The sequence below is a fragment of the Hyla sarda genome, chromosome 1 (assembly GCF_029499605.1).
Source record: "Hyla sarda isolate aHylSar1 chromosome 1, aHylSar1.hap1, whole genome shotgun sequence".
NCBI classification, from domain to species: domain Eukaryota; kingdom Metazoa; phylum Chordata; class Amphibia; order Anura; family Hylidae; genus Hyla; species Hyla sarda.
In genome coordinates, this window is record NC_079189.1 from 601,539,770 (window position 1) to 601,559,986 (window position 20,217).

General features: G+C 45.6%; 2 protein-coding genes across 2 annotated transcripts in view; both read right to left on the reverse strand.

Annotated features, from left to right (window-relative positions):
• The window catches only part of LOC130293390 (oocyte zinc finger protein XlCOF7.1-like), a 145,096-nt gene that overhangs the window by 115,997 nt on the left and 8,882 nt on the right, over nt 1–20,217 (reverse strand). The gene's annotated exons all lie outside the window — the stretch shown is intronic.
• LOC130293878 (uncharacterized) overlaps nt 5,782–20,217 on the reverse strand; it is a 46,576-nt gene continuing 32,140 nt past the window's right edge. Inside the window, exons 13-14 of the mRNA XM_056543127.1 lie at nt 19,112–19,508; nt 5,782–7,380 (exon numbers count right to left, since the gene is read on the reverse strand). Of these exons, the coding sequence (XP_056399102.1) occupies nt 6,035–7,380; nt 19,112–19,508 (1,743 nt within the window). The 3' untranslated portion in view covers nt 5,782–6,034. The remainder of the gene's footprint in view (nt 7,381–19,111; nt 19,509–20,217) is intronic.

A 20,217-nucleotide genomic window follows, 5' to 3' on the forward strand; every position in this document is an offset into this window, starting at 1 on the left:
TCTTGGCACATTAGCTCCAGTGCAGGCTTGGACTGCTTGCGATATGTCTCCATATTTCCGAGATGAGACAGAGGAGGTAAAACAGGAGATGGGGAGGACAGAACTGTCTTGCACTCTTTTTGTATGTCTTTTAAACCAGCACTGAGCTCTGTCTTTGGAATTTACACACAAGAAGATGTATGCAATTTCTTTTTAGTGCTAAGATTTCCCTACAGGTAAAATCCAGCAAGCACTAAAAATCTCTAAATATATCCCGACGCTGCCACCAGTTGTCACGATCACACCCTATCGGTCCAGCCAAGACGCTAGAGAGAGTGTGATGGTGCAAGAGTTAAAGCCGCCAGACCTCTGGGTATCCACTACTAGTCCCAGCAAGTCACCCAAATTAACCCTTAGATAAACGAGTTTCACCCGAGCTGCCTTCAGAAAGGTGAGCTCATATATTTAGAGATCAAAGACCAGAGCTGATTAATTAAACATTTAATCTGATAAAAGGTATCACAGTGCTATGCATAAAAATTAACAAATGACATACAGGTATAAGAATATATATAAGAGTTTAGCAATCAAGTTCAGAAAAGTAAAAATGAAGTTCTTACAGCATTGATATTATAGCAGTCCATGAGAGAGGGTCTCCAGCTGTTCTTAGGATGGTCTTGTCAGCTTGGGGCACAGATCTTAACCCCGACTCTAGCATTGTTACATATTATATATCTCCTTTTTGGAGGGACTCCATTCCCCCCTCCCCTCTGATACCACCAGGGGGCATCTCTCTTCCCAGCCCTCTTATCTGGTTGATTATATGCAGGACTTCAAAGACTATGTAAACACACAGCCAGACCCCCCCCCCCCAATAAACTTCAATATACAAAAGACACAGGATACACCGTCTGAATGACCCCTCACCCCCCAGGTCTTAGTTTATACACAGATGCAATAATAAAACACATGTGTGTTTCCATAATCAGGCCTTGGGCCTGACACCAGGGCCAACCGCACCAGCATATGGTCTGAGAATCTCATCTCGGTACCTAACGGCAGTCAGGCTACCTCTGGCAAGCACATGGAGGGCTGTGCGGCCCCCTAAAGAAATGCCACCTCCACACCATTACTGACCCACCACCAAACTGGTCATGCTGGAGGATGTTGCAGGCAGCAGAAAGTTCTCCACGGCGTCTCCTGACTCTGTCACTTGTGCTCAGTGTGAACCTGTGTTCATCTGTACACAGGGTGCCAGTGGTGAATTTGCCAATCTTGTTCTCTGGCAAATGCCAAACGTCCTGCAAGGTGTTGGGCTGTAAGCACAACCCCTGCCTGTGGATGTCGGGCCCTCATACCACCTTCATTGAGTCTGTTTCTGACCGTTTGAGTGGACACATGCACATTTGTGGCCTGCTGGAGGTCATTTTGCAGGGCTCTGGCAGTGCTCCTCCTTGCACAAAGGTGGAGGTAGCGGTCCTGCTGCTGGGTTGTTGCCCTACTACGGCCTCCTCCACATTTCCTGATGTACTGGCCTGTCTCCTGGTAGCACCTCCATGCTCTGGACACTATGCTGACAGACACAGCAAACCTTCTTGCCACAGCTCGCATTGATGTGCCATCCTGGATGAGCTGCACTACCTGAGCCACTTTTGTGGGTTGTAGACTCCGTCTCATGCTACCACTAAAGTGAAAGCACCGCCAGCATTCGAAAGTGACCAAAACATCAGCCAGGAAGCATAGGAACTGAGAAGTTGTCTGTGGTCCCCACCTGCAGAACCACTCCTTTATTGGGGGGGGGGGGGTCTTGCTAATTGCCTATAATTTCCACCTGTTGTCTGTTCCATTTGCACAACAGCATGTGAAATTGATTGTCAATCAGTGTTGCTTCCGGAGTGGACAGTGGGATTTCACAGAAGCGTCATTGACTTTGAGTTACATTGTGGTGTTTAAGTGTTCCCTTTATTTTTTTGAGCAGTGTAATTGCACATAGAAGGCATTTTTCTTTCCCCACCTCTAATTGCCCCACTTCTTACCTCCATCACAAGTGTTTTTGTGTTCCTATCAGGACAGACATGGGGGGGGGGGGGGGTGTTTGCTTTCCTTTTCTAGACATGAGGGGCCGACCCCTAGAAGTTTTACTTGAAATCAAGATTAGGAGTCTGGGGGATTGATCGGGCCCTTTTTTCTTCCTTCCTGTGGTCATATGGAACCTGCACAGCCCTCTGGAGTAGGTGGGCGCTCCTGTAGGAGAGGTGTCCCCCACCATGTCGCCATAAGCCTCTTTAGGCAGGTTCGGGTACCTGGGGGACTCCAGAGCAGCCGCACAATCTGAGGCCTGTGCTGGGGGGTGCGCTTCTAGCCACATGCTTATAGTTTTGTGGAGGAAACATCTTTGTTGGACGCCCCTGAATCTGATCTCAAACGGGGAGATTTATCAATCTGTGCAGAGGTAAAGTTGTTCAGTTGCCCATGGCAACCAATCAGCGCGCTGCTTTCATTTTTAACAAGACCTCTGCAAAATGAAAGAAGCGATCTGATTGGTTGCTATGGGCAACTTTTCCTCTGTACAGGTTTTGATAAACCTCCCCCAAAGCAATACTGGAATTTCTGCATGTGGAACTAGAAAAAGTGGATGGTGGTATTCTTACAAAAAGTTATAAAAAACCTACGTCTTCTAATATACTATTGCATTACGATAGTCATCACCCCTCTCACGTCAAAAAAGCCATACCCTATGGCCAGCTGTTATGCCTGCACAAGATAAATAACAACGAAGATGTGTTTGAACAAAAAGCTGAAGAATTATTGAAGCAATTAACCTTTAGAAGTTACCCGGATACCCTGTTGAGAGAGAGTATGGAAAAAGTGAGGAAAATAAAAAGGCATTACCTTATTTATCGGCGTATAACACACACTTTTTAGGCTAAAATTTTTAGCCTAAAGTCTACCTGCGTGTTATACGCCGATAAGCCGCTGCAGTTCAATGATTTAAAGTGGGCGCTTTAAATCAATGAACTGCAGCGGCTTTGCAGGTGCAGAGACCACCACCACTGCCGGCTTCTCTGCCCCTGCCGGCCCTTCTCTCCCCCTGCCTGTCCTGGGGTCTAGAGCCCTGCTGCCAGCCCTTCTCTCCCACTGGCCATCTGCGCCGCTGCCCGTTCTCTCCCCCTGACTATCGGTGCCGGCGCCCCATTGCCGGTGCCGATAGCCAGGGAGAGAGAAGCGGCGCCGTCAATGGGGCAGCGGCACCGACAGACAGGGGGAGAGAAGGGGCAGCGGCACCCATCCCCGGTTGTATAATTACCTGTTGCCGGGGTCGGGTCCGCGCTGCTTCAGGCCTCCGGTGTGCGTCCCCTGCATCGTTGCTATGCGCGGGACGGCGCGGCGCAGTGACGTCACTCGTCATTGCGCTGCGCCGTGCAGTGCATAGCAACGACGCATGGGACGCACATCGGAGGCCTGAAGCAGCGCGGACCCGACCCCGGCAACAGGTAATTATACAACCGGGGATGGGGGAGGCAACGGGGCAGCAGTGCCGGCAATGGGTGCCGCTGCCCCTTCTCTCCCCCTGGCTATCGGCGCCGCTGCCTCACTGCCGGCACTGCTTCTCTCCCCCTGGCTATCGGCGCCGATAGTCAGAGGGAGAGAACGGGCAGCGGCGCAGATAGCCAGCGGGAGAGAAGCGGCGGCAGCAGGGCTGTAGACCCCAGGAAAGGCGGGGGGAGAGAAGCGAGCAGCGACGGCCTCTCTCTCCCCCTGCCTTTCCTGGGGGTGTATCTGGGTATACACATGCACACACACGCACCCTCATTTTACCAAGGATAAAAATACTTTTTTTACCCAAATATCCTTGGTAATATGAGGGTGCGTGTTCTAGGCCGGTGCGTGGTATACCCCGATAAATACGGTATTTACTCAGAAAAAAAATCACACAAACAGTAAGAAAAAGGATCGTTTTGTTTTTTCATTTACTTTTAGCCCAATGACAGATCTAAATCAAGAAAACTATTTATAAATACTGGGACATTATAGCTGAAAATATAGAAATAGGTCCAGAGGCAAAAACCTAAAAAATTATATATGAAATTAATACAGGCTAAGTGGCCACTTAGCCTGTATTAATTTTATATATAATTTATTTATTAATACTACATTTATCTAAATCTAATTATATTTATTAGTTATGTTATTTTAGCAATCTGACATAACATCCAGTCAGTATTATCCAATAATTAACATACTATCACCGCATCCCGACACCAGACCATTAATCCCATCATTACATCCCACATAGAATATTAGCCTATGAGTATCTAGAGGTCTGTATCTCCATATATTTTGCTATATTATACCTAGACACGTAGGGTTAACGTGTATCATACAGCACCTCGATACTCATTCATCACCTATTTAGTGTGAGCCCCCCCCACCTCCAATTCCATTTTAAATAGGAATTTGTCCGTACTGTGACTATACGAAAAATTCTGCCTTCCATAGGATAGGGGGCTATGAAGCACATAGTAAACTATTTATCTGCTGCTGATCGAAATTTGTGGTGTATGGGCTATACTGTGATTGCCGCCAATTCTACATAGGATCTATCATCAGATGCGTTTTCTCAAGATACCGGGAGCACTTACGATCTATCGTCACAGGAACAGGAGCGAGCAAAATGATAGAACACTTGAGAACTGTACATAAAAGTGACCAGAGCGCTTTAAAATTCATTGGTCTAGAACGGAGAGTTGAAGGACATGATAGGGTTAAAGGGTACCTTTCATCAAAAAAACTTTTGATATATTATAGATTAATGTATGCAGAATAACTTTCCAATAGCATGTTATTACAAAATATGCTTCTTTCTATTTAAATTTCCACTTTGAAAAAATGACCACTAGGGGTCTCCCTACCAGTTTTTTTTTTTTTTTTTATAGATTTCAGACTCATGCTGGAGTCCTAAATCTCAGACTGCAGCCGGGACACAGACAAACTCAGCACTGCTCACTGCCAGGTAAAAGGGCGCACAGGTGTGACGAGCAGCAGGCTTGAGAAAGCGGGCTGAACCGCAAAAGGAGCACTGCCTCGCCTCGGCCGGTCAGACAGCTAACGCTGACCGCATCTCTCCTCCCGAACTTCAGTAAGTTATCATCTAATAAAGAAGACGTTTTACATCTCCATTGGGTGAGTGCATTCCACTTTCTCTAAAAACGTATTGCATATGATTAGCACCCCTAGGAGTTCATTCTGATACCTCTGCGCTACTCCATCTCACACACTTGTGCATTAACCCCTCCTAGTCTAAGCAGTAGTGCCTGCCCAGCTCAGATTTTAATATGAGTATGAAAATTGAGTGATGATTTAAAGGGGTATTCCAGGATTTTTTTTTTATATATATCATATATATATCAACTGGCTCCAGAAAGCTAAACAGATTTGTAAATTACTTCTATTAAAAAATCTTAATCCTTTCAGTACTTATGAGCTTCTGAAGTTAAGGTTGTTCTTTTCTGTCTAAATCCTCTCTGATGACACCTGTCTCGGGAAACGCCCAGTTTAGAAGCAAATCCCCCATAGCAAACCTCTTCTAAACTGGTCGTTTCCCGAGACGGGTGTCATCAGAGAGGATTTAGACCGAACAACCTTAACTTCAGAAGCTCATAAGTACTGAAAGGATTAAGATTTTTTTTAATAGAAGTAATTTACAAATCTGTTTAACTTTCTGGAGCCAGTTGATATATATAAAAAAAAGTTTTTTCCTGGAATACCCCTTTAACTTGATTCCTGTTTTGGGACCATTTGGCCCCATAAGATATAGATATTTTAGAATCATTTCTCTTCCTAGTTATGCAATTTCAATATCAGATTTTTTTAAATTTTTTATTGCATAGTACTTCTGAAATACAAAATCATCTCCCAAAAATGTGAAAAAATTTAATGTTTTCCAAGGATACATTGATACAATTGTTTTTGAATTGTTTTCCAAGGATACAAAAAAAAAAATCTTATCTGACTGAAGATGTGATTTTTGGATAAAAACTTTCCCACACTCTGGTCATGAAAATGCTTTTCTCGTGTGAGCTCTTTGATGTGCAGTTAGAGATGACTTGTGGGTAAAACACTTCCCGCATTCCGAGCATGAAAATGGCTTCTCCCCAGTGTGAATTCTCTGATGTAGAACAAGATCTAGTTTCCGTGAAAAAGATTTCCCACATTCCGAACAAGAATGTGGCTTCTCCCCAGTGTGAATTCTCTTGTGTTGAAAAAGAGCCGACTTCTGAGTGAAACATTTCCCACATTCCGGACACGTGAACGGCTTCTCCCCCGTGTGAATTCTCAAATGTCTAACAAGCCTTGGTTTTAAAGTAAAACATTTCCCACATTCTGAACATGAATATGGCTTTTCCCCTGTGTGAGTTCTTTGATGTTTAACAAGATCCGATTTCCTAATATAACATTTCCCACATTCTGAACAGGTAAATGGCTTCTCCCCTGTGTGAATTCTCTGATGGTGAACAAGGCCCGATTTCTGAGTGAAACAGTTGCCACATTCTGGGCATGAAAATGGCTTTTCCTCTGTGTGCATTCTCTGATGTCTAACCACCTGTGACTTTAAAGTAAAACATTTTGCACATACTGGGCATGAAAACGGCTTCTCGCCTGTGTGAAATTTTTGATGGTCAACGAGATGGGATTTCTGAGTAAAACATTTTCCACATTGTGAACATGAAAATGGCTTCTCTCCCGTGTGAATTCTCACGTGTCTAGCAAGCTTTGATTTCATAGTAAAACTTTTCGCACATTCCGAACATGAAAATTGCTTCTCCTCCGTGTGACTTCTCTGATGTTCAACAAGAGTTGATTTCCTAATAAAACATTTCCCACATGCAGAGCATGAAAAGGGCTTCCCTCCTGTGTGAATTCTCTGATGCTGATCAAGACCCGCTTTCCTAATATAACATTTCCCACACACTGAACATGGGAATTGCTCCTGCCCTGTGGGAATTATATGATGTTTAAGAAAATTGTTGTTTGCATTAAAACATTTCCCACATTCTGAACATGAAAATGGCCTCCGCGTTGTGTGGATGACCTGATGTATCACAAGATATTTTTTATGGGTAAAACATTTTCCACATTGTGAACATGAACATGGATACTTTTCTGTCTGAAATCTTTGATGTGCATCATCCTTTCTGTAACTTTTATTTTGTGTAACAGTCTGTGATGGATCAGAAGACAGGACGGGTATAACAGGATGAGATGACAGATCTTGTCTGTGAAGGGCTGAGGGTGTATCTGGGATAATGGAATGTTCTTCATATGTATCTTGTGTGATATCATCATCTGCTTTATAATATGAAGATATAAGATTCTCCTCTGATCTCCGGGTACAAGAATCTGCCAAGGATAACACAGATTTACTTTAAAATTTGGCATACGTGTTTTACATTGTACATACCAACAATTTGCTGGACCCAAACCAGAAAGTATGCAAAGCCTTTCATACTGTATCACATAAAAAGCTGATACGTTATTGAATATCGAGCTTAAAAGGAGTACTACAATGGAAAAAAAAATTATACAGATTTCTAAATTATTCTATAAAAAAAAATCTTAATCCTTCCAGTAGGGGGACAGACAGGGCAATCTGTCACAAAGACCGGGATTGCCGAACAGTGTGTTGTCTGGCTGGCGCACGAGTTCGGCACATCGCGGATCGGGTTGACAGGTTGTTGGGCGGGGCTGGAGAGGACCCAGCAGTCATGGTACATATTGGCACCAATGACAAAGTAAGAGGTAGGTGGAGTGTCCTTAAAAATGATTTCAGGGACTTAGGCCGCAAGCTTAAGGCAAGGACCTCCAAGGTAGTCTTTTCTGAAATACTACCAGTACCACGAGCCGCACCAGAGAGGCAGCGGGAGATCAGGGAGGTAAACAAGTGGCTCAGAAGCTGGTGTAGGAAGGAAGGGTTTGGGTTCATGGAGAACTGGGCTGACTTCACTGTCGGTTACCGGCTCTACCGTAGGGACGGGCTGCACCTCAATGGGGAGGGTGCAGCTTTGCTTGGGGAGAAGATGGCTAGAAGGGTGGAGGAGTGTTTAAACTAGGGACTTGGGGGGAGGGAACCTACAGCAAAGAGGGGGAAGATAGTGTAGATAGAGAGGTGGGAATTATAAATGTACCTGGGGGTGGAGCGGAGGGAGGGGTTAGAATAGTTAATAGGATTAGGCTTCATAGGAAAATAAAACTTACACCCTTGAATCCCATTAACCCCAATAACATAAAGGATGGAAATGTAAAGTGTATGTTCACAAATGCCAGAAGCCTAGCAAATAAAATGGGGGAGCTTGAGGCCTTGATACTGGAGGAACATATTGATATAGTTGGGGTCACTGAGACATGGCTGGTGATATAGTTGGGGTCACTGAGACATGGCTGGACTCCTCGCATGACTGGGCTGTCAATCTGCAGGGGTTTACATTGTTTCGCAAAGATAGAATGAACAGAAAAGGTGGTGGAGTCTGTCTGTATGTAAGAAGTGGTATGAAAGTCAGTGTGAACGATGCCATAGTGTGTGATGATTCTGAGGATGTGGAATCATTGTGGGTAGAATTACAAAAGGAGGGAAATACTGAAAAAATAATATTTGGTGTAATCTACAGACCCCCTAATATCACTGAAGAGATAGAAGTTCGGCTGTATAAACAAATAGAGAGGGCCGCCCGGGCAGGTACAGTGGTAATAATGGGAGATTTTAACTATCCAGATATAGATTGGGGTCCGGGGTTGGCTAAAACTACAAAGGGGCAACAATTCCTAAATTTATTGCAGGATAATTTTATGGGCCAGTTTGTGGAGGACCCAACAAGAAGTGATGCCTTGTTGGATCTGATCATTTCCAACAACGCAGAGCTGGTTGGTAATGTAACTGTGCGGGAAAACCTTGGTAATAGCGACCACAATATAGTTACTTTTGACTTAAAATGTAGAAAACAAAGACAGACGGGGAAGGCAAAAACATATAACTTTAAAAAGGCAAATTTCCCTGGGCTGAGATCTGCACTACAGGACATAGACTGGGGGGAGGTGTTCTCAAATACTGATACAGAAGGTAAATGGGACATCTTTAAATCAACTCTAAATAACTATACATCTAAATATATACCAAAGGGGAACAAATATAAACGATTAAAACTAAATCCTACATGGCTGACAAATTATGTTAAAAGAGCAATAAACAACAAAAAAATAGCCTTAAAAAAATACAAATCTGATGGGTCAGCGATAACATTTAAACAGTACAAGGAGCTTAATAAAATCTGTAAAAATGTAATAAAAACAGCAAAAATTCAAAATGAGAGACAGGTGGCCAAAGAAAGCAAAACTAATCCTAAATATTTTTTTAGACATATAAATGCAAAAAAAACCAAGGACAGAGCATGTAGGACCCCTTAATAATGATAATGGGGAGGTTGTCACAGGCGATCAAGAGAAGGCGGAGCTACTGAATGGGTTCTTTAGTTCTGTATACACTATGGAAAAAGGAGCTGACATTGGCCAGGTCAGTGCTGGTAACACATCATGTAATGTACTGAACTGGCTTAATGTAGAGATGGTACAAGGTAAGTTAAGTAAAGTAAATGTAAGCAAATCCCCAGGACCGGATGGACTACACCCAAGAGTTCTTAGAGAGGTAAGTTCAGTAATATCTGTACCCCTGTTCATGATATTTAGAGATTCTCTGGTGTCTGGTATTGTGCCAAGGGACTGGCGCAAGGCGAATGTGGTGCCAATCTTCAAAAAGGGCTCTAGGTCTTCCCCAGGAAACTATAGACCGGTAAGTTTAACGTGCATTGTGGGTAAATTGTTTGAAGGACTTATAAGGGATTACATACAAGAATACATAGGGGATAATTGTATTATAAGTGATAGCCAGCATGGGTTTACTAAGGATAGAAGTTGTCAAACCAATCTAATTTGCTTTTATGAAGAGGTGAGTAGAAGCCTTGACAGAGGAATGGCTGTGGATATAGAGGGGGGCTGTGGATATAGAGGGGGGCTGTGGATATAGAGGGGGGCTGTGGATATAGAGGGGGGGCTGTGGATATAGTGTTTCTGGATTTTGCTAAAGCGTTTGATACTGTCCCTCATAGACGTCTGACAGGTAAGTTAAGGTCTTTGGGTTTGGAAATTTTAGTTTGTAACTGGATTGAACACTGGCTCATGGATCGTACCCAGAGAGTGGTGGTCAATGATTCGTACTCTGATTGGTCCTCGGTTATTAGTGGTGTACCCCAAGGTTCAGTACTGGGACCGCTGTTGTTTAATTTATTTATCAATGATATAGAGGATGGTATTAACAGCTCTGTTTCTATCTTTGCAGATGACACCAAGCTTTGTAGCACGGTACAGTCTATAGAGGATGTGCATAAGTTACAAGATGACTTGGATAGACTAAGTGTCTGGTCATCCACTTGGCAAATGAGGTTCAATGTGGATAAATGTAAAGTTATGCATCTGGGTACTAATAACCTGCATGCGTCGTATGTCTTAGGGGGGATTAAACTGGCAGAGTCACTGGTAGAGAAGGATCTGGGTGTACTTGTAGATCACAGACTACAGAATAGCATGCAATGTCAGGCTGCTGCTTCCAAAGCCGGCAGGATATTGTCATGTATCAAAAGAGGCATGGACTCGATGGACAGGGACATAATACTCCCCCTTTATAAAGCATTGGTACGGCCTCACCTGGAATATGCTGTTCAGTTTTGGGCACCTGTCCATAAAAGGGACACTGCGGAGTTGGAAAGGGTGCAGAGACGCGCGACTAAACTAATATGGGGAATGGAACATCTTAGCTATGAGGAGCGATTAAAGGAGTTACAATTGTTTAGTCTTGAGAAGAGACGTTTAAGGGGGGATATGATAAACGTATATAAGTATATAAATGGCCCATACAAAAAATATGGAGAAAAACTGTTCCAGGTTAAACCCCCCCAAAGGACGAGGGGGCACTCCCTCCGTCTGGAGAAGAAAAGGTTTAGTCTCAAGGGGCGGCACGCCTTCTTTACCATGAGGACTGTGAATTTATGGAACGGTCTACCTCAGGAACTGGTCACAGCAGGAACAATTAACAGCTTTAAAACAGGATTAGATACATTCCTGGAACAAAATAAGATTAATGCTTATGAAGAAATATAAAATCTCATCCCTTCCCCAATATCGCGCCACACCCCTACCCCTTATTTCCCTGGTTGAACTTGATGGACATATGTCTTTTTTCGACCGTACTAACTATGTAACTATGTAACTTATCAGCTGCTGTATGCTCCAGAGGAAGTTTGTATAGTTCTTTCCAGTCTGACCACAGTGCTCTCTGCTGACACCTCTGTCCGTGTCAGGAACTGTCCAGAGCAGGAGAGGTTTGCTATGGGGATTTGCTCCTGTTCTGGACAGTTCCTGACACGGACAGAGGTGTCAGCAGAGAGCACTGTGGTCAGACTGAAGAGAAATACACAATTTTCTCTGTGGTATACAGCAGCCGATAAGTACTGGAAGGATTACGGTGTCTTGAAACAAACCTGTTTAAACTTTCTGGCAACAGTTGATTTGAAAACATTTGTTTTCCACTTGTTATCACCGGAGATCCCCTTAAAACCAAGGTATCTGCCAGCAGAGCTGTATAAGGTCGGTACTATGCCCATGCAGCAATGCCCGGGGTTTTGCAGGGAGATGTGTGGGGCCATCAGGGCTACCGCAACCCTGACCATCCATGTGACAAAAACAGCACGTAAAGTGGCACAGTGACAACAAAAAGAAATACATAAGTGCCAATATAATGCCTGGACACCTGGATCACATCTCTCCAACCCTACCCAGAAGGCCGGGAATCAGGAGGTAAAGTGCCAAAGTAGAGTAGAGGTTAGTGCCCATGCTTCCATTCAGTGAGGCCATCCCCAGTGAGTTTAGGCACCTCGGGGTCACCACTCTTCGAGGCACAAAAAGTACCCCAGCTCTAGAACCCCCCCCCCCCCCCCCCCAGCCCAATGACTAGACCCGGAGGGCTCAGGTCTTGTCGTTGCAGCAGTCGAGCTGATTCCTTAGAACCAGCCCCGGAACGCCCTGGTACACCTGCCCCCTCCATGCGGCACCCAACCCCCACCAGTGGCAGAGACTAGACAACTGATCAGAAGAGATACTACACTAGATCTTAGCCAAAAGACTGTGTCCAAGACATTCTGCCTGAAAAAAATCTGCCACTTGATTGTCTGTCCCCTTTAAAGGGGTACTCCGCTGCTCAGCGTTTGGAACAAACTGTTCCGAACGCAGGAGTCGGGAGCTCGTGATGTCATAGCACCGCCCCCTCATTAAGTCACGCCTCGCCCCCTCAATGCAAGTCTATGGGAGGGGGCGTGACGACTGTCACACCCCCTCCCATAGACTTGCATTGAGGGGGCGGAGCTAGGGACATCGTTAGGGGGCAGGGCTATTACGTCACAAACTCCCGGCTCCAGCGTTCGGAACAGTTTGTTCCAAACGCTGAGCAGTGGAGTACCCCTTTAAAGGGGTACTACCGTGCTGACAACTTATCCCCTATCTAAAGGATAGGGGATAAGTTGCCTGATCGCGCGGGGTCCCGCTGCTGGGGACCCCCGCCATCTCGCACGCAGCACCCCGCTCTCATCAGGCTCCGGAGCGAACATCCGCTCCGGGTCTGATGACGGGGCCGGTGATCGTGACGTCACAGCTCCGCCCCCTCAATGCAAGTCTATGGCAGGGGCGAGACAGCTGCTGAATTCTACAGAGGAAATTCTTTTCTTTTTGGATTTCTTTTCTGTCTGACCACAGTGTTCTCTGCTGACACCTCTGTCCATTTTATCAACTGTCCAGAGCAGGATATGTTTGCTATGGGGATTTTCTCCTGCTCTGGACAGTTCCTGACATGGACAGAGGTGTCAGCAGAGAGCACTGTGGACAGACAGAAAAGAAATGCAAAAATAAAAGAATTTCCTCTGTATAATTCAGTAGTTAATAAGTACTGGAAGTATTAAGATTTTTTTTTAATTAGAAGTAATTTACAAATTGCAGTAATTGTAGTAATTTACCACAACTTTTTGTTTAGAGAGACCTGTCCCAGAGCTTGTAAAGATCTTAAATGGGTTATACAGGAATAGAAAACAGAGCTAATTTCTTTCAAAAATAGCACCATCTCTGACTCTAGGTGGGGGTTGTTTTACAAATTGGCTCCAATCACTTCAATGGAACTGAGCTGCAGAACAACACCCGACCTGGAGACAGACTGGGAGCGGTTTTTGATAGAAAGTAGCTCTGTTTTATTATTCCTGGATAACCCCTTTAAAGGGGTACTCCGCCCCTAGACATCTTATACCCTATCTAAAGGATAGGGGATAAGATGTCAGAACGCCGCGGTGCCGCTTCTGGGGAGCCCCGGGAGCCCCCGCTGCGGCACTGCGCTATCATTACTGCACAGAGCGAGTTCACTCTGTGCGTAATGACGGGCGATACAGGGGACGGTGCAGCGTGACGTCATGGCTCCGCCCCTCGTGACTTCACGGCCCGTCCCCTTAATGCAAGTCTATGGCAGGGGGCGTGACGACCGCCACGCCCCCTCCTATAGACTTGTATTGACGGGGTGGGCCGTGACGTCATGAGGGGCGGAGCCGTGACGTAACGATGCTCCGTCCCCTGTATCGCCCGTCATTACGTGCAGAGCGAACTCTCTCTGTGCAGTAATGATAGCGGGGTGCTGCAGCAGAGATCCCCGGGGCTCCCCAGCAGTGGGACCCTGGTGATCTGACATCTTATCCCCTATCCTTTGGATAGGGGGTAAGATGTCTAGGGGCGGAGTACCCCTTTAAGTGAATCTTGGCCCACTGGACTGTGGAGATACATGACATAACCTAGAAGGACATTGCTTCTATCATGGTGATGGAAAGGGACCTTCAAAAGATTTCCTATTCTGGACAGAATTATTCTCTAGAAGAATAAAGACGGGAATTTATCAAAGCTGGTAAAGGACTTTTTTTGCTTATTCTATGCGCATATATTGTCGCATGTGCGCCAAAGCAAGTTTCCGTGCGACTTTTTGAAGGCAGTGGCTGATAAGCAATTTTTGTTACAAACCCTAGGTAAGCAACTTTTCAATATTTCCCTTTGCAGTAGTAGTGAATTTAATTAGGGATCGACCGATTATCGGTATGGCATTATCGGTATAGGCAATTACCTTGCCGATAAGCCGATAATGCCCCCCCCCCCCCCCGACCCGCCGCACCGCGTCGCACCCCCCACCGTAGTGCTGGGCGGTATACCAATATGAACCGGATACAGTTTTTTTTTCTCCCACGGTATGGTTTTTTGCCCATACCGCTATACCGGTCGGGCCCACCCTCCGAGTCAATAAAAAAAAAATTGAACTTACCTGTAATGGGGGTGGTCCAGGCCATCCATCCTTCCTGTAGTGTCCGGCGGCATTCCGGGTGGAGGGTGAACCGGTCCGGGCTGTCCTTCTTCTCCGGGGGTCATCTTCTCCACTCCGGGCAGGCTCCGGCCTAGTACGCTGCATAGACGCCGCTACACCGTGACGTCAGGTGCGTCGCTGCGCAGCGGCGTCTATGCAGCGTTACTAGGCCGGAGCCTGCCCGGAGTGGAGAAGATGACCCCCGGAGAAGAAGGACAGCCCGGACCCGGAATGCCGCCGGACACTACAGGAAGGATGGATGGCCCGGACCACCCTCCCTGGACGGTCCCTGCAGCAATTGGAAAGGTGAGTCAGGGTTCTGGGATGGACAGGGGTCTGTATAATATACTATACCTACAGTAGGCCCTCCAGCTGTTGCAAAACTACAACTCCCAGCATGCCCGGACAGCCAACGGCTGTCAGGGCATGCTGGGAGTAGTAGTTTTGCAACAGCTGGAGGCACCCCTAGGCGCGGTGCGGCGGGGGGGAGCGGTGGCGGTGATAGTTCTCAGGACCCCCGGACAGGCAGGGGGTGAGAAGCGGGTGGTGGCGGCGGCCTATGGCACCGCAAAAGCCACTGCAGTGCATTGATTTAAAGCGCCCGCTTTAAATCAATGATCTGCAGCGGTGTCGCGGGGGGATAAATAGCCGATAACTTATACCGGAATATCAGTATAAGTTATCGGCTATCGGGCCTAACCTCCACCGATTATCGGTATCGGTCCTAAAAAAAGACCTATCACGGCTGTCCGGGCATGCTGGGAGTAGTAGTTTTGCAACAGCTGGAGGCACCCCTAGGCGCGGTGCGGCGGGGGGAGCGGTGGCGGTGATAGGTCTTTTTTTAGGACCGATACCGATAATCGGTGGAGGTTAGGCCCGATAGCCGATAACTTATACTGATATTCCGGTATAAGTTATCGGCTATTTATCCCCCCGCGACACCGCTGCAGATCATTGATTTAAAGCGGGCGCTTTAAATCAATGCACTGCAGTGGCTTTTGCGGTGCCATAGGCCGCCGCCACCACCCGCTTCTCTCCCCCTGCCTGTCCGGGGGTCCTGAGACCTATCACCGCCACCGCTCCCCCCCGCCGCACCGCGCCTAGGGGTGCCTCCAGCTGTTGCAAAACTACTACTCCCAGCATGCCCGGACAGCCATTGGCTGTCCGGGCATGCTGGGAGTTGTAGTTTTGCAACAGCTGGAGGGCCTACTGTAGGTATAGTATATTATACAGACCCCTGTCCATCCCAGAACCCTGACTCACCTTTCCAATTGCTGCAGGGACCGTCCGGGGAGGGTGGTCCGGGCCATCCATCCTTCCTGTAGTGTCCGGCGGCGTTCCGGGTGGAGGGTGAACCGGTCCGGCCTGTCCTTCTTCTCCAGGGGTCCTCTTCTCCACTCCGGGCAGGCTCCGGCCTAGTAACGCTGCATAGACGCCGCTGCGCAGTGACGCACCTGACGGTGCGGGGGGCGGGGCATTATCGGCTTATCGGCAAGGTAATTGCCGATACCGATAATGCCCAAAATCGTGATTATCGGCCCATAATATCGGCCATACCGATAATCGTTCGATCCCTAATCGAGAGATCGTCCAGGTCAGGTTCAGCTAAGATGTCTTGAAGTCTTAAAAAGGCTATAACTTCCGCCATAATATTTGTGAAAGAGTCTTGGGGCAAATGAGATGCCAAAAAGAAGTGCTACGAGCCGAAAGTGGAGGGTCTTTCCTTTGAAGAGAACTACAAACCAGGGGTATTTTTGATGGTCCGGATGAATGGGTATATGGAAGTAGGTGTTTTTCTTAAAAGGATTATCCAGGAAAAAAACTTTTTTTTATATATCAACTTGCTCCAGAAAGTTAAACAGATTTGTAAATTTCCAGTACTTATGAGCTGCTGAAGTTGAGTTGTTCTTTTCTGTCTAAGTGCTCTCTGATGACACCTGTCTCAGGAACTGTCCAGAGTAGAAGCAAATCCCCATAGCAAACCCCTTCTACTCTGTGCAGTTCCCGAGACAAGCAGAGATGTCAGCAGAGAGCACTGTTGTCAGACAGAAAAGAACAACTCAACTTCAGCAGCTGATAATTATTGGAAGGATTAAGATTTTTTTAATAGAAGTAATTTACAAATCTGTTTAACTTTAGGGGTTATCCAAGAAAAAACTTTTTTTTTATATATATCAACTGGCTCCAGAAAGTTAAACAGATTTGTAAATTACTTCTATTAAAAAATCTTAATCCTTTGAGTACTTATGAGCTGATGAAGTTGAGTTGTTCTTTTCTGTCTAAGTGCTCTCTGATGACACGTGTCTCGGGAACCGCCCAGTTTAGAAGAGGTTTGCTTTGGGGATTTGCTTCTAAACTGGGCGGTTCCCGAGACACGTGTCATCAGAGATTACTTAGACAGAAAAGAACAACCTTAACTTCAGAAGCTCATAAGTACTGAAAGGATTAAGATTTTTTAATAGAAGTAATCTACAAATCTGTTTAACTTTCTGGAGCCCGTTGATATATAAAAAAACATTTTTCCTGGATAACCTCTTTAAGTTCATTGTTTTCATAATATTTAATTGATTAAAAGTTTAGTAAGCAATGAGTCTGTTAAAGGGGTACTCCGCTACTAGACATCTTATCCCCTATGCAAAGGCAAAGTACCCCTTTAATATAGGAATAGAGGCTAAAAAGGTCCCCACAAGGAATTTTATTAGCAATATGGTCTTCTAGCTCGGATAGCCAGATGTAAAGCGCCTTGCCACCAGTGTTGGGTTTTAAAAGGGGTACGCCCCTGGAAAGCATTTTTTTTAAATCAACTGGTGCCAGAAAGTTAAACAGATTTGTAATTTACTTTCTATTTAAAAATCTTAATCCTTCCTGTACTTATCAGCTGTTGTATATTTACTTTCTGTCTGACCACAGTGCTCTCTACTGACACCTCTGTCCATTTTAGGAACTGTTCAGGGTAGGAGCCTATCCTGCTCTGGACAGTTCCTAAAATGGACAGAGGTGGCAGCAGAGAGCACTGTGGTCAGACAAGAAAAGAAATTCAAAAATAAAAGAACTTCCTGTGGATCATACAGCATCTGATAAGTACCGGAAGGATTACGATTTTTTAATAGAAGTAATTTACAAATCTGGAACCAGTTGATTTAGAAAAAAAAAATGTTTTCTAAGGGAGTATCCCGTTAAAAGGAGCTGCCGAGTCTTCCCAGGTTTTCTAAAGAAAACCATCCATCTCGCGGTCCATGGGTCACTTTGGGGACTTGTAAATCTACTTTTTGGGATTTCATCTCTGAGATCGGTCTCTTGCAGTGTGTTCCTTTATTATTTATATATCTTTCTGATGCCTTACTATTAGAGATGAGCGAACTCACAGTAAATTCGATTCGTCACGAACTTCTCGGCTCGGCAGTTGATGACTTATCCTGCATAAATTAGTTCAGCTTTCAGGTGCTCCCGTGGGCTGGAAAAGGTGGATAAAGTCCTAGGAAAGAGTCTCTTAGGACTGTATCCACCTTTTCCAGCCCACGGGAGCACCTGAAAGCTGAACTAATTTATGCAGGATAAGGCTTTAACTGCCGAGCCGAGAAGTTCGTGACGAATCGAATTTACTGTAAGTTCGCTCATCTCTACTTACTATCATTCAGGATAACATTCCTGACATTCTAATGGGTTGGTCCAACGTTTTATTCCCGAGGTATCTCGGTATTCCTCTTCGACTCCCATGACACGTCTTAACGGCTTTCAGCAGATAAGAACTTCCTATCCTCTCTTGAGAAGGGCATGGAGAGTCTTAAAGGGGTATTCCAGCCAAAAAGGATAGGGGATAAGATGTCTGATCGCAGGGGAATCTCCATTCACCTCTGTGTTTGTGGGACTGGAGATGTGACTTCACACCACGCCCCCTCGTTAGGTCACACCACGGCGGCCGTCACGCCCCCTCCCATAGATATGAATGGAGGAGCGTGGCGTGACGTCAATGCCGGAATACCCCTTTAATCTTCTTCAAGGCCTCTGTATCCAATATAAATAGGATCTACATAAGTTTGAGTCCACTATTAGCCTTGTTTTGTTTTTTTTGGCTTCTAAAGCAAGAGGAGGGTTTGGGCTAGCATTCAAGGACCAATAAGCAGTTTAAAAGGGGTACTCCCCTAGAAAACATTTTTTTTTTAAATCAACTGGTGCCAGAAAGTTAAAACAGATTTGAAAATTACGTCTATAAAAAAAATATTAATCCTTCCTGTACTTATGAGCTGCTGAAGTTGAGTTGTTCTTTTCTGTCTAAGTGCTCTCTGATTACACCTGTCTCGGGAACTGTCCAGAGTAGAAGCAAATCCCCATAGCAAACCTCTATCAGCTGCTGTATCCCCCCCCCCTCTCCACTCAATGAAAGGGTCCCTGAACTGGACCGCTTACAGGGAAGATCCAGCAGCCGGACCTACTGGCTGAAATGCGGACAAACTGAGGAACGTATGTGTTCATGGAAATCTTTGCGGGTGGCAGGCATTTGAAACGATACTCTGATACTATCAGGCAAGATGTACATATAGTAAAATAAAAAATTACACTCAAAATTTAAACTGATCTCTGGCGCCAAATTCCCTTTGAACAATTTTATAACGAATTTGTGACTCTTTGCATTTAATGGTTACTACTCACCTGGACGATTATCTGTAGGAATGTCCCCCTTATACTGATCATCACGGCTCACATCTGTCTCCTCTTCTTTTACTTTTATAGCATTCATATAGATCAGACCTTTCCCTGTAGGAATGTCTTCCTTATACTGCTCATCACCGCTCACATCTGTCTCTTCTTCTTCCCTTATATCTGTAGCATTAATGTACATCAGATCTTTTCCTGTAGAAATGTCCTCCTTATACTGCTCATCACCGCTCTTATCTGTCTCTTCTTCTTCCCTTATGTCTGTAGCATTAATATACATCAGATCTTTCCTTGTAGGAATGTCCTCCTTATACTGCTCATCACCGCTCACATCTGTCTCCTCTTCTTTTACTATTATGTGTATACCATAAATATTCTTCAGATCTTCAACCTGATTCATGAAAGAAATATTGTAAAAGTCATCAGACAGTAGAAGAAGTCTTGTGGGACGTTTTATTTGTGCAGAAAATATCATTAATTATCATAAGGACCAAAAATAAGAGGAGGAATTATCTGAGCCACATAGCTGCAGGTCTCCTATTAGATCAGGGTCTCAAACTTGCGGCCCATGGGCCAATTGAGGCCCGGGGAATATTTTGTGGCCCCCTGTCCAGTCACAATTTATTACATCCCTGTGTCCCAAAAGATTGTTTCAGGTCACAAGGATGACCTGCTTATTCCCCTGCAGGGCCGTGGCCACTTAAAAAATGCAGTGGCTGTGGGAGGTAGCTCAAAAAGGGACATCACTGACAACTCAGCCGTGCGCCCATATGAGCAGAGCAGCATGCAGGAGAAAACACGGGGTGGACAGCATAGTAAGTTACCAGCGGCACGCCAGCTTCAGTTCTCCGACTTCTGCTCCTCGGGTTCCAGGACCTACTGCTAAGGCCCATAGGCCATAGCAGTAAGGTAGGTCCTGACCCCGGACCAGAGGAGCGGTGGTCGCTGCACCAAAGTGGGGCAGCACACAGACATACAGCCTCCAGCCATATAATGTGTGGCTGGAGGCTGTATGTCTGTGGGGACCACTGCCTACCTAATGTGGGGGAACTATGCAGCCTACCTAATGTGGTGGAACTATGCAGCCTACCTAATGTGGT